The 19,413-nt window shown below is 39.2% G+C and overlaps 3 protein-coding genes across 4 annotated transcripts in view; 1 reads left to right on the plus strand and 2 right to left on the minus strand.

The window, feature by feature from the left end:
- The window catches only part of LOC109963034 (SPARC (osteonectin), cwcv and kazal like domains proteoglycan 2), a 38,788-nt gene extending 34,898 nt beyond the window's left edge, over positions 1–3,890 (minus strand). Inside the window, exon 1 of the mRNA XM_020605281.1 lies at positions 3,619–3,890. Coding sequence (XP_020460937.1) covers positions 3,619–3,798 — 180 coding nt within the window. The 5' untranslated portion in view covers positions 3,799–3,890. The remainder of the gene's footprint in view (positions 1–3,618) is intronic.
- Positions 3,891–6,183: 2,293 nt separating this feature from the next.
- On the minus strand, positions 6,184–16,418 carry ascc1 (activating signal cointegrator 1 complex subunit 1). 2 transcript variants are annotated; one of them, XM_020605245.1, is made up of 10 exons: positions 16,279–16,418; positions 16,051–16,153; positions 15,849–15,946; positions 15,583–15,761; positions 14,869–15,002; positions 14,511–14,630; positions 14,253–14,377; positions 13,588–13,661; positions 12,503–12,647; positions 6,184–6,950 (listed from the first exon to the last, which is right to left on the minus strand). In XM_020605245.1, exons 1-9 carry the CDS (start codon positions 16,394–16,396, stop codon positions 12,531–12,533), a joined length of 1,068 nt encoding a protein of 355 aa, XP_020460901.1. In that variant the 5' UTR covers positions 16,397–16,418; the 3' UTR covers positions 6,184–6,950; positions 12,503–12,530. The 2 variants fall into 2 exon arrangements, with proteins under 2 accessions (XP_020460901.1, XP_020460902.1); XM_020605246.1 differs by lacking the exon at positions 6,184–6,950 and adding an exon at positions 8,696–10,649.
- Positions 16,419–16,760: 342 nt separating this feature from the next.
- On the plus strand, positions 16,761–18,292 carry anapc16 (anaphase promoting complex subunit 16). Its single transcript, XM_020605247.1, has 4 exons — positions 16,761–16,852; positions 17,114–17,282; positions 17,963–18,037; positions 18,132–18,292. The coding sequence occupies exons 2-4, from the start codon at positions 17,141–17,143 to the stop codon at positions 18,239–18,241; spliced, it is 327 nt and encodes a 108-aa protein (XP_020460903.1). The 5' UTR covers positions 16,761–16,852; positions 17,114–17,140; the 3' UTR covers positions 18,242–18,292.
- Positions 18,293–19,413: the final 1,121 nt, after the last annotated feature.

The raw sequence follows: 19,413 nt of genomic DNA on the forward strand, positions 1-19,413 counted from the left end.
CACAGCAGAATGCAAAGAGGAAAATATATATGAATTAATCAAAAAAGTTTTTTAACTGATAAGAATATCGTGGCTTTTGATGTCTTGACATTTGTAGTGTGCCATGATTACAGCTTCAACCGTGCCAGTCATAATGGATAACACCCTGTAACCTGCTGTGGATTATTCTGACACCTTGTGCATCTGCTGCTGTTAGACTTTATAAACAGTGATGGCGCTTTGATTCTTCCTTTCAACACCAGTCAGAAGAATCAAAGCACCATCACTGTTTTTAAAGCGCACATGGTGCTTTTTCTTTCCTCTGCTTTATTTAGTTGTAGTATGAATGTTCCTGCTTGCTGTTTTCACACCACCTGTTTGCCAAGATAGCTAGTAAATAAATATGACCCCTTCACATTTCAGATGGTGTATCTCACTGCAGAGCAGCAGAGAAGAGTCCCATCTGAGCAGAACCAAGCCAACTTGGCTGTCTGTCTCTATATAATATCACATCTCCTTGTGTGCTATAGTTCAACATTTAACTTGATTTTTTGATACATTTTACTTCGAGGCAGCACTGAATCGAGGCACAAACCTCTCCCGTGGTAGTACACTCCCACCAAAACCATTTAGACTGGCGAATAAAATCTGACCTCTTGTGTCTTCCTTTAAAAAAGAGCTAAATGCTCCCTGACTACCAGTTGTTGTTACATTTCTGTGTGTGTGGATTAAATACAGTAGACACAATATGTTAATTATGGAGCTTGAGAGACAGTTGTAGGTGTGTATTTGAACTCTGGACAGAGTCAGGCCTGCTGTTTCTCATTGCTTCCGGTCTTTATGCTAAGTTAAGCTAATTGTCTACTAGCTCTAAAGCTGTATTACTCTTACACACTGGACAATGGCATCAATCTTCTCATTTCACTCTGCAAGAAAACAGAGTGTCAAATAACTGTTAGGTTGAGTATTTCATTGAAAAAAGGCTGAAATCCTTTCCCTCACTGCTGACAGAGAATGTGATTTGATAACTTATTATTTCCTAATTTGTGCATGTGGATTGTGCTTCTGTATTTGTATTTCACTCCAAGAAAAGCAACGTGTTGCTGGTATTACTTTGTATTAATCATGTATTTAGTTGAATTTTTAGTCTGAATACCAACACTAAACCTTTGAGGATGTCCTGACTCCTTCCCACCCATCTAACTACACACACCATGGTTATGAAAGTATCCACCACTACCACCCTCAAACTGTGACTTTTCATCTTTTATGGCTTTACTAATCTGAATCACAGCAGATAAATTTGATTTTAATGAAACCGATCAATGGATTTGTTTTCACATTTAATTCTTTAATGATCAGCTGCAGAAAAGTCTAATTAACCCAATGAGAGTCAACTTTGTAAAACAATAAAACATAAAAATGTCAGACACTAGTAGTTATAAAACAATAGTGGGTTACTCGATCAATTGACAAAAAATTCTATCTATAACCGAGTCATTAATGAAGTCATATATTAAGCGAAAACCCCCAGTTGCCTCAAATGTAGCAGTTTGTCTCTGTTTTACTGTGAATATCTTGGGATTTTGAATTGGGGTTTTTTTTTCTTACACAAACAGAAAAGCAATTTCAAGATGTCATGTTGAGGTCGGGGAATATGTGAAACATCAAACAGCAAAATTAACATTCAAATCTGGACAACAACACAAATATGCAATTCAATTACAAATATTCTCCAGCAAACTCTCTGTGCCCTCAGGGTTCCACCAAGCACAGTCACAGGTAACACAGCCACGGTCTGGCCAACAATGATAAGACTATCAATGTGAGGTGATATTTCTCAGCCACAAGATCAAACGACTGTCCGGTTGTCAAGGCAGAGGCTTGGATCAGACTGTTGCTAACTGACTCCACATCAGAGATGCCCAGCATCCTGATTCGTGCCATGTCTTCCATCTTCTGGCACCAGAGAGCTGTCACCACAATGTGGCCCACCCAGCATCACAGTCTCCTGACCCTTTACTCTGCTCACTGTTCTCTCCCTCACCCATATCTCCCCTGCTGGTCATGTTTTGGACCATGACAGGAATGGGTAAAGGCAACAACACCACTTATAACACAATATAGTTCAACAGCATCACAAACTACAACCTTCAAAATGGCCATACAATTAAATCAACCCCTTTCTAAGAGAGCTCCAACAAAAACCAAACATCAGCACCTTCATGAAAACAATATTTATGGAAGGATTGTGTCATTAGACTGCATTAGTTTTAGCTGGGTAATAAACAGGCAACTCAGTGTGTATTATTTCACATATTTCCTTTCTTATGTTTACTCACCTCTGATATGTTTGCCCTGTATACACCACGAGATAAAACTAATTTGTGTACCAGCACTGATTCTGCTGTTAGAGAAGAAGATCAGTCTGATCAGGATCAATATCACCAAGACACTGACCTTATTTAGGTGACAACGTGGTCCCAACCCATGTTAAATACATATTTTTTTTATGTGAAATTAAATTTAGTGCTTCCACTATCAATCACATTCATTGAGTCACAGTGGACCACCCACTTATTTTTTAGTGCCATTCCCTGGTGTCATATCATCTTATAAGTTATTTCACTGAGTTACACAGAGTTCAAAATTGTCAAAAAGAGAGCATTAGTATAAAATCTTTTTTCAGTTTAACCATATGGGATTCTAACTGTTTATTTTTGATGTAGCTGCTGATTGTTTTCTCAATTCAAGACCAAAGATATTCAATTCACTATCAAACAGTCCCATGTGAGCAGCTTAAACTGGAAAATAATTAATGAACTTTCTATCACCTGAATAATCTACTAATTGTTTCAGCTCTAATTGTGATATTTAAGTAGGAGGTTCATACTGTCTGTAATGTGATAAAGACATTGTCCACCTCTAGTGTACAGTGTCTATTACATGGCTGGACAGACTAAACTAATCTGTCTCTTTACAGCCCAGAAGTCAGTCAGAGCCACGTTAGAATAAGACATGTTTGGTTTGTACTTGATATTTATAATTCAAAAGCAACAGACGCCTTGCTGTGTGGCTTTTCAGTCTGAAAGCTCTAGAAGCCTCCTAACTGTGAGCCCTGCATTTAATATGCAATATGGCAGATCAATGGATATTGATCAGTGAATACAGACACTGTTCCAAATATCCAAGTTACCCAGAAGGAGCAGGGAGATGGTTCTTGAGGCCAGTCTAATGTCATAGATTTCCTTTGACTTGTATTTTATTCACTCTCATAAGATGCTTCATAGATAAAAGTGTGAATTTAACGATAACGCATTATAACTAGTAATCTGTTTGGCACGAAATATCACGACACAATAAGGCACCTTGCTAAAACCAAGAAAGAAAAGGTAAATTGACCAATTATTTCATACGGCGTGGCCGCGCGCTCTTACACGCACGCGCATGTGTTAGGACCTGCAATCTTAAAGCTTACTATCCTATGTAATATCTCCAAAACTATTTCTTTTGTACAAACTGCGACAATTAACTGTGCGCAAAATCACCTGAGAAGACAAGCGGCGTCGCCCCCGCGGGCAGCGAGTCAAACAGGGCAGATAAGATACGACAACCCGCCCGGATAATTACAATACTCACGTCTCTGAAGCGATTCCAGTGCTTGATCTTACGGCTGTACTGGGAGATGGTTGACAGCCATTGCTCATCGTCCATAAAATTCCCGGCTTTTCCTGCCTCCTGCCCACTTTTCACGTCTACCTGGAGCGAGAAGCCCACCAGCAGCAGGCAAAGGCAGGCAACGATTCTCATGAAGACCATGTTGCTCGGCCAGTGTGGTCTGGGATGTATCCTACGGCTGATGCTGCTGCGGTCCTCTAGTCAAGGATCCACATACAAGACTGCTGATGCTGCTTCAACAGACTCAATGGAAATGAGAGAGAGAGAGAAATGAGCAGGAGAGGGAGAGGAGAGGGAGAGAGGGGGAGGGAGAAAGAGTTAAAGGAGTTTAGATCCTGCACTAATCATCTATTTCTGCTGACTTGGATTATTTCAGTGTCCTTTTTGGCTTTTTTCTATTTGTAAGCAGCCTCCTCCCCACACACTCTCTGAAATCTTGCCAATGAATCATACAAGTGGAACAGATGTTTATTGTCATAGTGATTATCAGATTTTATTCACTGTATTACGATGCTTTGGCAAAAGGCCAGCGTTTGTCTAATACTTATGGAAACAAGACCCACCGAATCCAGCTATAATAGAATGACAGTAAAAAATAAAGCCGTTATAAATGAGTTCATATCAGGAGGCACCGGTCCTCATATTGGGCTCCATAGACTGCTGGGGGTCTCTGATAGACTCCCAAGTGGCCTCAGGGAAAATGAGGTTCAATTTAGCAGGATTCATTATTGGCAGAGAATGTGAGTGTGAATCAGCAGTGTGTGTGTACAGTATCTAGACAAATCAGAATCTCTCTCAGATGTAAAAGGACCTGGAACAAAGCTTTGTAGTGGCCTCTGTTGTCTAAACTTTATCAGTGAACCACTTTTTATGTGAATTATTTTGGAAATTGACTGTATACAGTACAGACACAAGACTCCCACAGTCAACTTCAGTAATGAAAGTTTAATTAGCATATTAGTACGCAGATTATTGTCCTGATTAATTGATTCTTTGGTGTATAAACTGTCATAAAATCCTGAAAAATGCCAATTACAGTTCCCTAAAGCCTATTGAGATGTCTTCCGCTTCAGCCATGTGACCATAGACAACCTCCCCGGGCATGGCTGCAGGAGGACAATGCAGACTGTACAGAAGGAAATCTTAAATATGGAAAAAGTATCAAGGAAAACCTCAAAACACATACAAGATGACCTCCAAGATAAAGGTACAACAGCGTCCAGTCGGCCCATATATCGCATTCTGAATGAAAGTGGGCTTTTGAAAGAGAAACAAGAAGAATGACTGTATATGTTGACAAGCCATATTTCTATAGGAGAACATCCATTTGGCAGATGAAACAAAATGAGACGTTTAACTGCAGAGGGAGTACATACACAGACGCACAGCTGTTCAACTGATGTCCCTGTTAATCCACAGAGCATATATGTTTTTCATATTAAAACCTTGAGACTAGAATTCAATGTTTCATTGGTTTGAACAGTAAATTTAAGCATACAATGATGTAGTAAAGATGACCTGCAGGACTGAAGAGGTAGCATGTGATATATTCTCCTTTTCCATCAACAATCTGTGACCTGCAGACATTTTCTGTACCTGCACATCATTTTAAGTCTACCCACGTTATCCCTGCTGCTCCTTGAGCTCTCTATGCCCTCGCTCTCCTGCTTCTTCAGCTCTCTATACGTCAGCCCCATGGAGTTAGACATAATCTAGTGTTCTGCTCAGATTCATTTGAGTTTACTGTAGGTTACCAATATTGGAGTAACCAAGGGTAGGATCACATTGTTGTGATGCTGCTGGGCCAAACTAACTCTGACATCAACACAGTTGATATGGCAGGTGAAAGGTTGTCCTGAGTGTGCAGAGCTACAGGAATCAAATAGCAGCAGGGGAAATGTCCCCCAGTGTCAGCCAGCTGTGCACACCAACAGTGTGAGGTGCCGGACATGATATGTTAATCAAAAGGTCACCATCAGTCCTGTCATTTCCAGAATGAACTGTGCTGCAGATTAACACGATCACTCAGAAGCATTTAAAGACTGTGTTCTGCTTTGTACCATTAGCTTTTAAAGATTGTTTGAGAGCTGAGATGTTATTGGGAAGCCTCTCTCTGGAGGAAGTCTCACCGGGGAATCCTACATGTGCAAAAGCTGCAACAGCAAATGGAAAACATGTTGATGAGAGGCTCCGAGTTGTTCATCACCTCAGATTGCAGAGGGCTCTTATGAGCCCTGGCTCTTCTGCTCCATCAATCTGAAGTAGAGACACAGAGACCTGTAGAAAGATCTTGCCCATTTTTAATCTCACCTACAAAGCACTAAATGATCGGCCATTTTGTCAACCCTCAGAAAATTATCAGTGGGAACAACAGCAGATACTGAATCAAATCAAAAGTCTGGAACCAGGATCGATGGAAAAGCCTAGCTTAGTCAATTAGCTGTCTTATTCACCAATCCTGATTCATGGGATAAATTCCAGGTTTTACAGCATTTAGCAAATGAGATTTTCCAGGAAAATCAATGCTTCAAGAACGATGTTCGAGGTGACAAAAACATTTATATTTACACACATCCAAAAAACACAATGATGTACAGTCACTTACATTTTAAACACAGATCAGCTCCAAACAACTTGTTTAACATCCTCTACATATCAGAGTTATGTTGTGGAAGAGTGTTTTTAATTGTAAAGGGATTAACTGATACCATCAGCTCCTCCTGTTCCTCTCTAGACAGATGTTGATAAAAAACCCATCTACCCTGTTCACCAAGTATAATCATTTTACCCAAAAAGAGTTGAGGGAGGAAAGCTTCATTTGAATAACATCAGATGAAACTGCATGCAGCTACATTTGAAGGCTTGCTTATCTATAAATATTTGCTGTCTACAAATGTGAACACAGCACATCCCTTTTCTGTTTTCTTAAGACCCAACAGGAGCTTTGCTGTTTATCATGGCTGTACACATCCTCCTAACAACTCCATAAGGATCGCTTCAGGAACTCCCAGTACACAATTAATTGCAACAGGCCAAGGGCGGATGCTTTACAATTTATTTATTTATACCAAATTCATGCAGAATGTGTGTGGAAGTGTACCACCTCATGCAAGAAAAGAAGGAAAACAGAACCCAAATTTCCAACTGATTTCAACAAAACAATTTAAGAAATATGCTACAGCACTTTGCCGCAAGTCCGTTCATGTTCAGATCTGATGGAAACTTGTCAAGAGTCACGTCATCAACCAGTCACAATGAACACTATCCATCCTGCTGCCATGTTCACTGGTGACCTGCAACACATAATCACTGATCAGTATCTCCATACAAACAACAATTACTCTCATCAGTAGGTCTTCTGTTAAGTATGTTGATGACCTGATACATTATGTTGCACTGCCTGTTACATTTTTTGAAATTTCAAGGGACATCTTCATTAGTGCAGGTTCTGCCTGACCACAGACACAGTTATTATTATTGTATGTGCATATGCAATTATGTCACGAGTTAAGTTTAAAACAACACGAATTTTTAAAAAAGGCACAAATCAATAAAAACTAAAGGCATTTTGCGACTGCATTTCTTCCAGCAGCCACTATTGATGCTTGTTTGTGCAGCTGTTACTGCCTGTGATATGTGCTGCCACTGCAAAGTGTGCAAGAAAAAAAAAAAAAAACAGCCTGAACGCAAGTTCCTGGATAGGAGAACCACCAAAAGCAGTCATTCTAAAAGTTGAGGAGAGAATAAACTGTATCGAGAGGCGTTTAATAAGTAATCTCCAGTGACTTACAGCTGTAAGTGGAGCTGCTCTAAATGTGTAAAGATTTCATTCAATTGGAGTCGAACTGGGTCACACAGCTATTAAAAGTGCAAAGTTGGTGGAGAGGACTCTGAGAGCAGTTTGCAAGTACTGGAGCTGCTGTTTTGCACCGGGGGGCAGCTGCAGAAGGGGTGGAACAAGGTGCAGCACCTTTTTAAATAAAATGTACAAAACAGACAAACTTATATGAACTTATAAATCCCCATCGGTTTCACTCTACATCCTACCAATAAGAAACAGCATTGAGTCCTGTTTGAGGGGATTTCATGGTGCTGCACTTTAGAGCGGGGGGATAAAGTGTTTATACCAAAGTCAGGAGGAAGATTTCTTCAACACTTTACAGCTTATAATAATAATAATAATGTAGAGACAGATTCCAGTAGTGAATCATTACTTTTGACTGTCCTTCACCCACAGCACTGAAATGATAAGAAGTTGATCCAGGGCATTAAACACATACTGTAATGTGAGAAAAGTTGCTTATAGTGACAACACATCACTCTGCCACTGCCCTCAGCTCTAAAAAGCAATTTATTATCTCTTAGCTCACATTTTGGTTTTGTTTACAGTGTGATCTGGTGCCAATAAGAGGCAAAACAAAACTAAACTAAACTCTTCATGCCAATTTAATGTCCTGACTAATTAAATTCCAATTTAAATAAAGGCAGTCATCCTGCTGCTATAATCCTAAAATTTCCGTTGCTTTTATGTCACAGTGAAATTACTTAGTGAGTCACCAAAGAACTTAATTAACAGCTAATCATTTAAGCAATTTATTAAGCAAAAATCCTAAACTTCTCCAATGTAAGGGTTTGTTGCTTTACTATCTTATTTTTCCTATTAGTCCTGTTCATATCTTTGGAGTCTGAACTGTTGGTTGTACAACTCAAGCAATTTGAAGACATCACCTTCGGCTGAAACTGTTATAGATGTATTTCAGTATTTTCCAACGCTTAATAGATTAAACGATCAAAAAAGGCATTTGTTAAAAAATTTGCTGCCTTGCATCTGCATTTTAAACAGTGACTGTCCAAAGTACAAAGTAAACAGCAGCTCTGAATAACTACCTGCTGTTCAAACACACTTGGCTTTGTACCTCTCCTCCCTGTGTGAATGCTTCCAGCAGTAAACAGACGTGGACAGCTGCAGGCAGCCTCCAGATTCAGCACTCTGAATGATAAAGAGCTGCTGCACAGATCACCTGCCTTCTCACTGGAGACACAGATTAGACATTTCAAATACTCTAGCCACGGCTGTACATCAAGGTCGCTCAGGCCCATTAGTGACAGAGTGATTAGTGTGAACCTCAAACGGCGGTGACACTCAGTGGGACAGCCACATTCAACAAAAGAGACCAGACAAAGAAAGACACACTGTCATACTCCTAACAATATCCAGTTTGAAAGATCTGTCAGCTTTGTGTCGCACGATCATTTATACAGCAACTTCTCGTGGGTCAATGTGTTTCATCATTCAAAAGACTGATGAAAATAAGGATTCGAACATGACACCTCTGAGTTAACTGGATTTAGTTTAAAATATCTTTACATGTTGACTTCTTAAATGGACCTGGTCGATGTCCACGCTTTAGTGCACACAACTTACCATGACCTTAAAGGATAGATCTAATAGAGATCTATCGCATAGACAAATAAGCTAATCTAAGACTGAGAGACATTAACCGTGAGTAAAGGCAATACTATTAATAAAGAAAATGACCAGCCTTATCCTTTAAAGAGTAATTAGATGCTTAATTGATGTTCATGTGCTATTAGTTATGCTGAGCATGGAAATCAAACATATCTACTGTATTAAAAGGTCATGTCTGTCAAGCATCATCTTTTCTCCCTGCAGATGTTAACGCCAGCTCTCCTGAATGAAAGCTTAATTTATAATTACACTATGAAAAATAGTGTAGTGTGGTTCTCAATATCAAAATCTACAATGCAAGTCCTATTTCCCAAACAAACTTTGCATAAAAAAAGGCTAACTGGCATGAAATTAAATATGCAAATTAGAAAGAAGTCTAAACAATACGTGGCTGAGATAACACAAGTCCTCAGTTACCAAACGTGATACAAATTCCTCATTACTGAGGGCTCAGTGCAAGTTTTTAAGATTGTTCGAACTGATTGCTTTTGCTTTCACTTATTAAAAAAAAAAATCTAAGTTTTTTTTCTTACTACATTTTAATAAAGGGATCAAAAGGACTGGATGATACATTTTAATCAGCTGATTTTACATCGCAAAGGCTTGTTTTCAGTGGGCAGCCTTTGAAACATGCAGTTAATTTGACTCATCAATGCATGTAAACAAGCATGTGTGCACACGCCTGCAAAGACAACCAAACTGTTTAACATTTTAATTAAAACTGCAGCTCCTGTGTCTCCTCAGGTCTTCTCAAATAGGGAGGCAGTTCCACAGAGGAAATAGGTCTATGGTAACACCAACAGGCAACTGAGGGCTCATTTATCAGGCTTATTGAAAGGGATGCTAGTCTCGAAGTCTCAAGGGTCAGGTTGGAAGTTCCCACAGCAGGAAGCACAGGGCTAACTAATTAGGACGGGAGATGTGGTAGAGACAGAAAAATATGTCGAGTAGTGCGAAAGCAAGCTCACCCACACAGACACGCACAGTAACACGATTTAGTCAGGAGTCAACCAAAACCATTCCGTCATATGTGGAACTCAAATTAGCACGCAGCAGATTTTTAAATGTATAGTTACTCAAAAATGCAATTTATCAAACAAAAATGCCATACATTTGGTGATTCTAGCTTCTCAATTGTAAGAATCTTCCAGAATCTATAGACTTAGATTTGTCAGTCAAATATTAAATGTTTGTATAGGGCTTAAACAAGCTAAACGAGGGACTTCAATTTTATGTAGTTTACACTATTTTCTGATATTTTATAGACAAAAAAAAGACTTCAGGTAATCAAGAAGAGAATCAACTAGTTGGCTCATACTGAAAAACAATCATTCATAGCAGCTCTAGTCCAATATTTTCCTCATCTACACAACAAAACACACATGTGGCCATTTAAATAAACATATAGTGAAATAAAATCCATCTTCAGTGTCTGAGTCTGTCTGTGAATGACGCATGTTTGCCATGTTTTCAGTATGACCATTACTGAGGACATCTGCCCAGCGCATCCTGAATCATGCCCCTGCCAAAAGAAACAAGGATGAACAGTAACAATGAATGTAAATAACTTGCAAATCATCTTCTCTCACTCCCTTTCCCTCTGTGTAGTTATGATAATTGTATTGGCAACTCCCAGGGTCCTCACTGTATCGGTGACCTGAGAGTGGCGATATGCTGGATGTGTACTCCTGACCTACTAACAAGCATGCTCTCAGGAGACGGGGAGTGGATAATTAGGCCCTTTCCTGGGTTTGAAAAGATCAATTTTATGCCCAGACAGTACCAGAGTCAATAGATAGATGGCTTGGCTGGCTAGCTGGTTTTAGATGCAGAAATTTGCATGTCCCTGTCTAGTGATGTCTGTTGACAGGTCAGCATGGAATAGCAGGGCTGAGAAACAAAAACCACCCTTAGTTTCCATCAGTGTAACTTCTGGCCGCTCTACGACTGCCCTCCTGCATGCCAAGCAGAGAGCGTCAGCAGCTGGGGGGGGGCTGAAAGAGCTCTGACAGCAAGAACAAGTACCAGGCTCTGTGTCCGACGTCTGTATTCAGTGACAAACTCGACAGACGAGAGTGGGAACAAGGTCGCTGTTCGTGTGGGAAGGGCACTGATAAAGAAGATGGGGGGGAAAAAGACCCAAGGCTGGTGTAATAAATCATGTCAGTGACGCATTAACATATTCATCATTCATGAGGCAATGAGATGAAAGGAAATGGGCAATACTTGGTTATGATTTCCAGCAGGGTGTGGATGAGACCAGATCAATGTGAAGCTCAACCACAATGTTTCGACAACTATGAAAGCCTTCAGGTTTGGCACACAATTTATTTTTGAAACTATTATTAAGGAAAGTCATGAAAAGCTTCACAAAAGAGAAGATTATTCATGTATGAGCAGATGGAAAACATGGGATGCACCAGTCAGTCACCCCACACAAAAAGGCCACTTCTCACCACAGTCCATTTCTTTTTTGGCAGCTAATAGATTTGATACATACCAGGTGACAGAAAGTACATTAAACCAGTGGTAGAAAAAGTACTCAGATATTTTACTTAAGTAGAAGTACAAGTACTAGAAAACAAAAATATTCCATTAGAAGTAGAAGTCCTGGCTTCAGCATACAGATGTACCGAAGTACTGTTAGTAAAACGTACTTATATATCAAAAGTAAAAGTAATCACCATGCAGCCTGTGTTATAATATCATATTACTACATTCTAAGTTTATGATTTAAGTGTGGAGCATTTTGATATGTAGTGGAGTGGAGGTAAAAAGGAGCAAATCACATGGAAATACTAAAGTACAAGAATCTCAACACTGTACTTAGGTACATGTACTTCTTATTACATATTTGACATTTCCCTTTAACTATCCTATTTTAATACACAGAGCTAATCAAGAGCAGCAGCATTGCCCACAAAGTAACTGGGATTCTCATCCAAAGCAACATCTTTCCATTGCAGACAACAGACTTGCAAGAATAAACCCATTCTAATTACAAAACTGAGATGAAAATATTTACGGGAAAACAGTGACGCTTTTGTTTTTTTTACTGCCTGTTCCTTTAAAATGCATTTTCTGTCATTTCCTGAAGAGAACCAATTGGCTGGAGCCTCAAGTACAAAAACATAAATTTGACTGGATTTTTAATTCTTCAAATGAGTTTTAGTTTTAAATTCCAGTCTTTGATCCATTTTATTTTTCCACAAAAAACTATTCCCAGCACAAAACAATGAACTGGGTTCAAATACAAGCATATCCAGTCAGTCGATATAAAAATAAAAGGCCTATGCTGCCACCTATTGGACAACATCATCAAACCTATTTCAATGTTCTGCTAAGCTACATTCGTTTCATTGCTGAGTTTCTCACCTCAGAATAGGTTCAGCGTTGCAGAAGCTCATGAGAAGTTGATGCTCCCTGCAGAGGTGTAGTAGCCCGTGCAATCGGTTGAATATCTCTGGGACAGCAGCACAGTGCTCAGCTCAAACTCACCAAAACAATAGTCACCAAGTTTCTGAAATGAAAGCAGCAAATATCTTCAAAGAACAAAATCAAGATTTTGATCATCCAAAACCTCATTATTATAGCTTCATCTGTGTTACATTTAATGCATCTCCCCAACATCAAAGTAGTCTAATCACTGAGTGATATGGAAAAGTTGGCTCTACTTCTTAAACTCTGTGGATGAAAGAGGAAATGCTGTCAATCACAAATATGGTGCTACCATGGTAACTGATGATTGAGCATTTGGAAAGATTTTTAGCATCTTATATTTTAGCATTTTAGTTATATGTTAAAAACATAAACAATCACAGTTTGTCAATAAAATTAAAAGCAAAAAAGTTCAAAATATAAATGGATAGTAAAGATAAATGATCAATGTTATGACTTTTCACCTTATTGTAAATACTTCTGAAACGGGTGGGCTGTGACTGGAAACTGATCTGTGATCACTGACTATCTACTTGTTAATTAATGTGATTGATAAAAACACTGGCAGAGTGAGTGCTGAGTCTCATGTCTGTCACACACACACACACACACACACACACACACACACACACACACAGAGGACTTTAGAAGAAATCAACAGCACAGTACTGACAGATGAAGACAGATGTATTCCTCTCAGTGCACATTTCTGTGCTGCTCTACCAAAAGATCTAAATCCCTCTTTTTAAAGACCTGTGAAGTGAAAAGTTCCCGTATCCCAGTGGAGCTTCAAATGCAGTGCAAATATTAAGAACAGCTGAAAAACCAGCATGCAGACAATGTTTTATCAGTTGTATGGTGCAATATTGATGTAGGTGTCCAAAACAGCACACTCAAGATCTAGTCAATGTCCACATTTATTATAGTTAAAACTTTGTCTTCCCTATTTTTCCACATTTTAGGCTGCATTGTTTGTAATTAAGCAGTATGTGAAGAAAAAAGTAGGAGTAATTTCCTCTAACCTTTAATATGTTTCTGGCATCAAAAGCTTCTCTTTCATTCATGGTTTGTCTTCCTGGTCCACCCATGTCTTCAACTGGAAAAACACCAGAGTGTAAAAAAACAAGCTTAGCTTTGTATAGCAAAACAACGGTAGAGCTGTGTTATCATGTTTACTTGCTGCTACAGTTGTACAGTGCAATGGTAAGGTGAGAATCAGGGTCAATTGGTTTGTGATACTAGTTGCTGAAAGCAGAAACAACCACAGAACAGGATGTGTCCACAAGCTGGTAAACATTTTCAGCAGTGACATGGCCCCTCCCTTGTGCTATGTTGTTGGTCAGCCTGGTACAAATTTGAGAACTGGGGCTGAACTTGATCCATGGCCAAAATGAATGAAGCCATTGTCAGAGTTCTTGGAAAACACGTTGCTTGGTGCACGTAAACAAAGCTGTGGCCAAACAGAGACCTAGCTGCCTGATGCTGCCTCGCTACAGGAATTTGTTGCTTGCAATTGTTGGTCAGCACGGCAGCTTCAGCCCAAGCTGAAACATAATAAGGGCACATTTGTAAATAGGCTCAGGACAGTGGCCTCCAATGTGATCACAGCTGGTTACACAAGCTACAGGCACAGATGCTGTTTACATTAGTGTGGGTCAGCCTGTCATGTGTATGCAATGTTTTTTACCATTGGAGTTGTTCCTGAACAGTGTGTTCATCACAGTGCCATGCAGCTTCACTCTGTCCCACTCCCTGGCCATCAGCCCTGCAGAGACAAAATGCTCCACCAGTCGGTCTGCAATTACCTGCAACCTTAAAGAGTGATAAAATAAAATTAAAAAAATAGAAACAGGGATTCAAGCAAGAGGAAGATTTTGAAACAGTGAAGTGTCAGGCTTTTAAATTTATTTTATTTTATTAGAGGATTTGTTACTGATCTACTTACTTGTCAGATCTGTCTTTAACTCTGACTTTGGCATACAAGACGTCCACCATGGCCGGGTCATCATTCATGTACTCAATACCTGACACCTCCAGTGGCAGAGGTTTTCCATCTGTGATGTCCCTGAGGGCAAATGGCACAAAGCAGCTTGTAAGGACACATCTGGAACATTATAGTTTAGGATTGCCTTTAGATGTTTTATGTTTTTCATTGGCTCTGTCAACAATAAGATGAATATGAAACGTTGCTAGATTTGTTTTAGTTTTATTTCCATAAAGTCTCTTTTTATCTTAAGTAAAGACAGTTTTTAGTTAGACAGTTCAAGTCTTTGGATGATATAAAAACCTTGTTTGGTGCCTACCTGATAAAGTTTCGACACTCTTGGAGGTGTTCACATGCTTTCCTGACTTCCATATCATTTAACAGAGTCAGGGTGCCAATTGTCAGGTGAAGTTTTGCAGCACTCTGAAAGATGCTTCCCTCTACTCCATGATCCTACACATCAAATCACAACAATTTATGAATTCAGAATGCATTACAGATGTAATGTGCTGACCTCAAAGACTACATGACTGCTACTGCCCCTCATTTTCACCATTCATATTTACTTTTTTTTCTTAGAGACTGTAGCAGTTAGCAGGTTAGAGACTGTAGCAGTGAGGAAAAGACAAGAGGCAGAGATGGAGGTAGCAGAGATGAGGATGTTGAGGTTCTCTTTAAGAGTGACCAGGATGGACAGGATTAGGAATGAGCACATCAGAGGGACAGCTCAGGTCGGCTGTTTTGGGGACAAGGTCAGAGAGGCCAGATTGAGATGGTTTGGACATGTGCAGAGGAGGGATAGTGGTTATATTGGTAGAAGGATGTTGGAGATGGAGCTGCCAGGCAAGAGGTCAAGAGGAAGGCCAAAGAGGAGATATATGGATGTGCTAAAAGAGGACATGAAGTTAATTGGGGTGAGAGTAGAGGATACCGAGGATAGAGTTAGGTGGAAACAGATGATTCGCTGTGGCAACCCCTAACTGGAACAGCCGGAAGAGGAAGAAGAAGATATTTACTTTTTTTTCTAAAGTACCTTTGAACACTGCTGCAGCACCTCATCTTTAAATTTCAGGAATCCTTCTTGAATTTTGGGATCATTCAGAGGAAATGACAGGAAGTGTGTGAAAGGCTGCTTTCTCCTGAAACTCTCAAGAAGGACCTCAACTCGTGTCACTGCTGATGAGATTGCAGCTTTGTGGGAACCTGTGATAACTGTCAGGCAAAGAAAGAAAGTAGAAGGAAAACCTTTGGTTTCAGAGAGGGCTCTCTAATCTGTTGTATGATGCTCTCAGTCCTTACCAATCTGTCCTTCCACTCCTTGTTTTGGGATGCTGATAGATGTCTTTGTGTCAAACTCTAGACGTCTGCGTGTCTCTCCTTTTTTCCCAATGATGTACCTGCACAGCAAACACACAAAGAAATACAGACATATATTATGCGGCCTAGAAACAAAAGCTGGGGAAGACACAGAACAATCGTGTGCATTTAGTAGATAACTCACTTGTAAAACACACTTGGGACATCAATGGCACAGCGGTATCCTTTATCAGTCTGTTCAATCAAGTGGGTATTACAGGCTTCCTCCGCTGCAAGCTCTTCCTCTTCTAAACATAACGTTAACCCACATACAAAATATTGGTTTCTCTTTAAAGGGATTGTAACAACACCCGAATGATTATTGTCTGAGTTTCCATACAAATATGTACACCACTAATAAATGTCAATATACCTGGTGGTCTCATACAGGAGAAATCGTATTCTTCTTCTTGATAATGTTCTTCCTTAATGACATTTCTTCGATATATTCTTCCATTTATATTGATAAGAGGTGGACGTAAAACTTCCATGCTACAAACTAGCTAACGACAGCTAAACCTAAGCTAGCCTAACAAAATTAATAAATGTCTGGTCAACTCGATGGCAACTTTGTTATACCAGAAAATGTCCAAATCAACGCTATCTTATTTGGTGTTTTAAAGGTATCTTATGTGGGGTTTTAAAGCTAATTTAGCTAGCTAGTTGTTCACAGCATTCAGGTTATATTAGTAGAACTAAGACAACAGTGGCGTCTTAGTAGATCTACAAAAGTAAATTAATAACAGCTCCATGAAAGATGACGCTGGAGAGTCATCCATGTAAGTTTAGAATCTGGTGCAAGAACGTCACAGCTTCAAACGTAAAATGATGTGATTGTCGTAAACTAGTGGTAAAGCAAAAAAAAAAAGAAAAAGAATAAAGAGAAAAAAGACCCAACACCGTGGATTTAAAGTCGTTACAACGTTAGATCTGCTAGGACATCGACGGTAAGTTATAGTGTTATAAAATAGTTTAGTTATATCTACTAGCTGTATCTAGTAACATTAATGTTAGCAGAATATTTAGCTCGCTCGCCCCCTGTTGTTGCAGTTGATAGCTAACGTTAACGTTAGCAATTATGCTATACCATAAACACATCAATGTTAGCGTTTGAAGGCCGATTTGGCAAAGGTTTACTGCCTTCATGAGTCTTCCAAGCTTTATGTTTCACAGATTACAGCGGTGGCAACGACAGTTCTTATGTCTAGTGTGTGTGTAGTAAAGTTTCCTGGACAATGGCAGCGTCTTCTTCGTCATCTTCTGCGGGAGGTGTGAGTGGCAGCTCGGTGACTGGTTCTGGATTCAGTGCTTCAGAGCTCATCCCTCCGAGAAAAGTCCTCTACACATATCCTAAAGGCGCGGGTGAAATGATGGAAGGTGAGATAAAACACATAGCTAAAGGCATCTGTCTTTAAGCTGTCTGCATCCTCCCAACGATGCAAGGGGAAATCATAGCTTTATACTGAGAAAACATTGGGTCAAAATAAATGAGTCCCAGGCACTTTGTGTATCTCACATAATAGCCTATTTACTGAGAGTTGAAGCATGTGCATTAAAGGCTACATTCACAAATCAGAGCATTGGTTTTTCTGAATGATGCATACAAGCCAAGCTCTTAAAAGTTTGACAACTTTTGCAGCTTTTTAGAAGACATTTCCAGAAGAAAAATCCTTGTGCTGCACAATAAAGCCCTTTTTGCTGGTCTCCCAAATATAACAATACATTCATATTTTTCCTAGGTTATACAAGGTTAAGGCTTATTAATGCTAATTAATGTGGTTAGTTTGGCAGCAGAATGATTCATTTAAGAACAGCCAACAGAGTGATAAATAGGACTGCTGTGATGCTGAAGGTCTCAAGCTGTCTCTCAGTTTTTGTGTCATTAGTATTTTTTTAGACTATTTCAAAACACCGAATGGCTCTTTTTCATAAGGCTGAAAGTTGCATGATATGTAACTTGAAATTCTGTTTCTGGAGTATCTTGAAAGCTCACTTCAGGTATTTCACTTGTGATCTTTTAAAGACATTTCAAGCTTTTCTTTTATGTTTTCTTTCAGATGGCTCAGACAGATTTTTATGCGAGTCAGTATTCAGCTACCAAGTTGCTTCAACACTGAAACAGGTTAAACATGGTAAGCTTGTAACTGTATATGTAAACTGTGTTTATTTTGGTTGATTCAACAGAGAATGGCACCTGAATTAAGTATTTCCTGTGTATTTTTCCAGATCAACAAGTGTCACGGATGGAGAAACTTGCGAGCTTGGTGGAGGAGCTGGAAGCAGATGAGTGGCGATACAAACCGATTGAACAGTTACTGGGATTTACACCTTCTTAAATAAAGAGATCCACATGCCTCTGGTTAATAAATCAGCCAATTAGAGCAAAATTGTGGTGTTTATTTCAGCTCATAAATTGTATAACTTCTTTATGGTTTTATTCTTTGTCTTAAGTGTGAAATAAAATGTAGAGATCCAGAATGTGAAATGTTATATAATTACTTTTACTAATGTATGTGTCTGGTTTGCTTTTTGTAAAACAACTTGTTATATTTGACTCCACTTACTAGAATAAACTTCAGCAAAAAGCTTCTTATCATATAATATAAACTAATCAATTCAAAGGTTTGTAATGTATTTTTGATTGCTTTGACAAATAATGGTGTTTTGTCAGTGCAATCTGTGATTAGTTTCGGTATAAAGGCAAAAATACCTTTGGTAACATAAGAAGTCCCTTTAAGCGAGGCACTGCGCTGCCTGTTCAGTCTCTTTCCTCTCAGTGTGGGTCCTCATTGCTGCTCACTTGAATAGCACTTGAAGCAAAACAAAGAGAGCTTGGAAAAAGTCATACTTGAACATTGCTTGGGTCAGTTGCTGTTTGTTTGTTTGGTGATCCTGTCCTAACCCATTTCACCGTGTTCATTTCTATTATGTTGTTTATAGTCGACTAAGTTTGTGGGCAGCAGTTTTTGTTCTTCTTTTTTTGGGTTGCCTGAGTTTACATATCTTTAGTTGAAAATTATATGTAGAGTTTTTCTGTAAATTAAATGAGCTAAAGTTTATTCATGTGATTCTTTTTGTGTCACATCTGTGCCGTGTTTGGTAGCAAGGAAACGTGCAGATCTTGATGTTTTCTTCAATGATTTAGTGTTCTCAAACAAATGAGGGGTGGGAACGTACAGAATGTACTGTTCTGAGTGTGAATATCTACAGACCGCGCATGACATTACAAGACGCACGTCTAGCTGGAGCATTTCCTTTTAAGAGGTCAACAGTTTATGACACGCTTTGTAAGTATTAACTTCAAAGTTGTTTGCTCATAGCTAAAAGTCTTAAAGCTTTTTCCTGTGAGTTGCAGAAGCCTGTAACTTTAGTCCACATTCTTTGTACACAAGACAGAGAACAAAAATGGTTTCCCTACCAAATTTCCATGTCTTACTCTCAGTTCAAAACATCCCACTCAGAACATATTGTGGTGTGCCTACACATGTTTATGTCTTTCATTTCCTCC

This window comes from Monopterus albus, unplaced genomic scaffold (genome assembly GCF_001952655.1).
Source record: "Monopterus albus unplaced genomic scaffold, M_albus_1.0 scaffold69.1, whole genome shotgun sequence".
In the NCBI taxonomy this organism is placed as follows: Eukaryota; Metazoa; Chordata; class Actinopteri; order Synbranchiformes; family Synbranchidae; genus Monopterus; species Monopterus albus.

Bases quoted from the DNA above. Each gene is read 5' to 3' on its own strand.
- ascc1 (XM_020605245.1), bottom strand. From the start codon at position 16,396: ATGGAAGTTTTACGTCCACCTCTTATCAATATAAATGGAAGAATATAT. The intron at 15,947-16,050 runs GTGAGTTATCTA...TTTGCTGTGCAG, and splicing joins GTCCCAAGTGTGTTTTACAA to GTACATCATTGGGAAAAAAG. The intron at 14,631-14,868 runs GTAGGCACCAAA...ATTTGCCCTCAG, and splicing joins GAGTGTCGAAACTTTATCAG to GGACATCACAGATGGAAAAC.
- anapc16 (XM_020605247.1), top strand. From the start codon at position 17,141: ATGGCAGCGTCTTCTTCGTCATCTTCTGCGGGAGGTGTGAGTGGCAGC. The intron at 17,283-17,962 runs GTGAGATAAAAC...GTTTTCTTTCAG, and splicing joins CGCGGGTGAAATGATGGAAG to ATGGCTCAGACAGATTTTTA. The intron at 18,038-18,131 runs GTAAGCTTGTAA...GTATTTTTCCAG, and splicing joins ACTGAAACAGGTTAAACATG to ATCAACAAGTGTCACGGATG.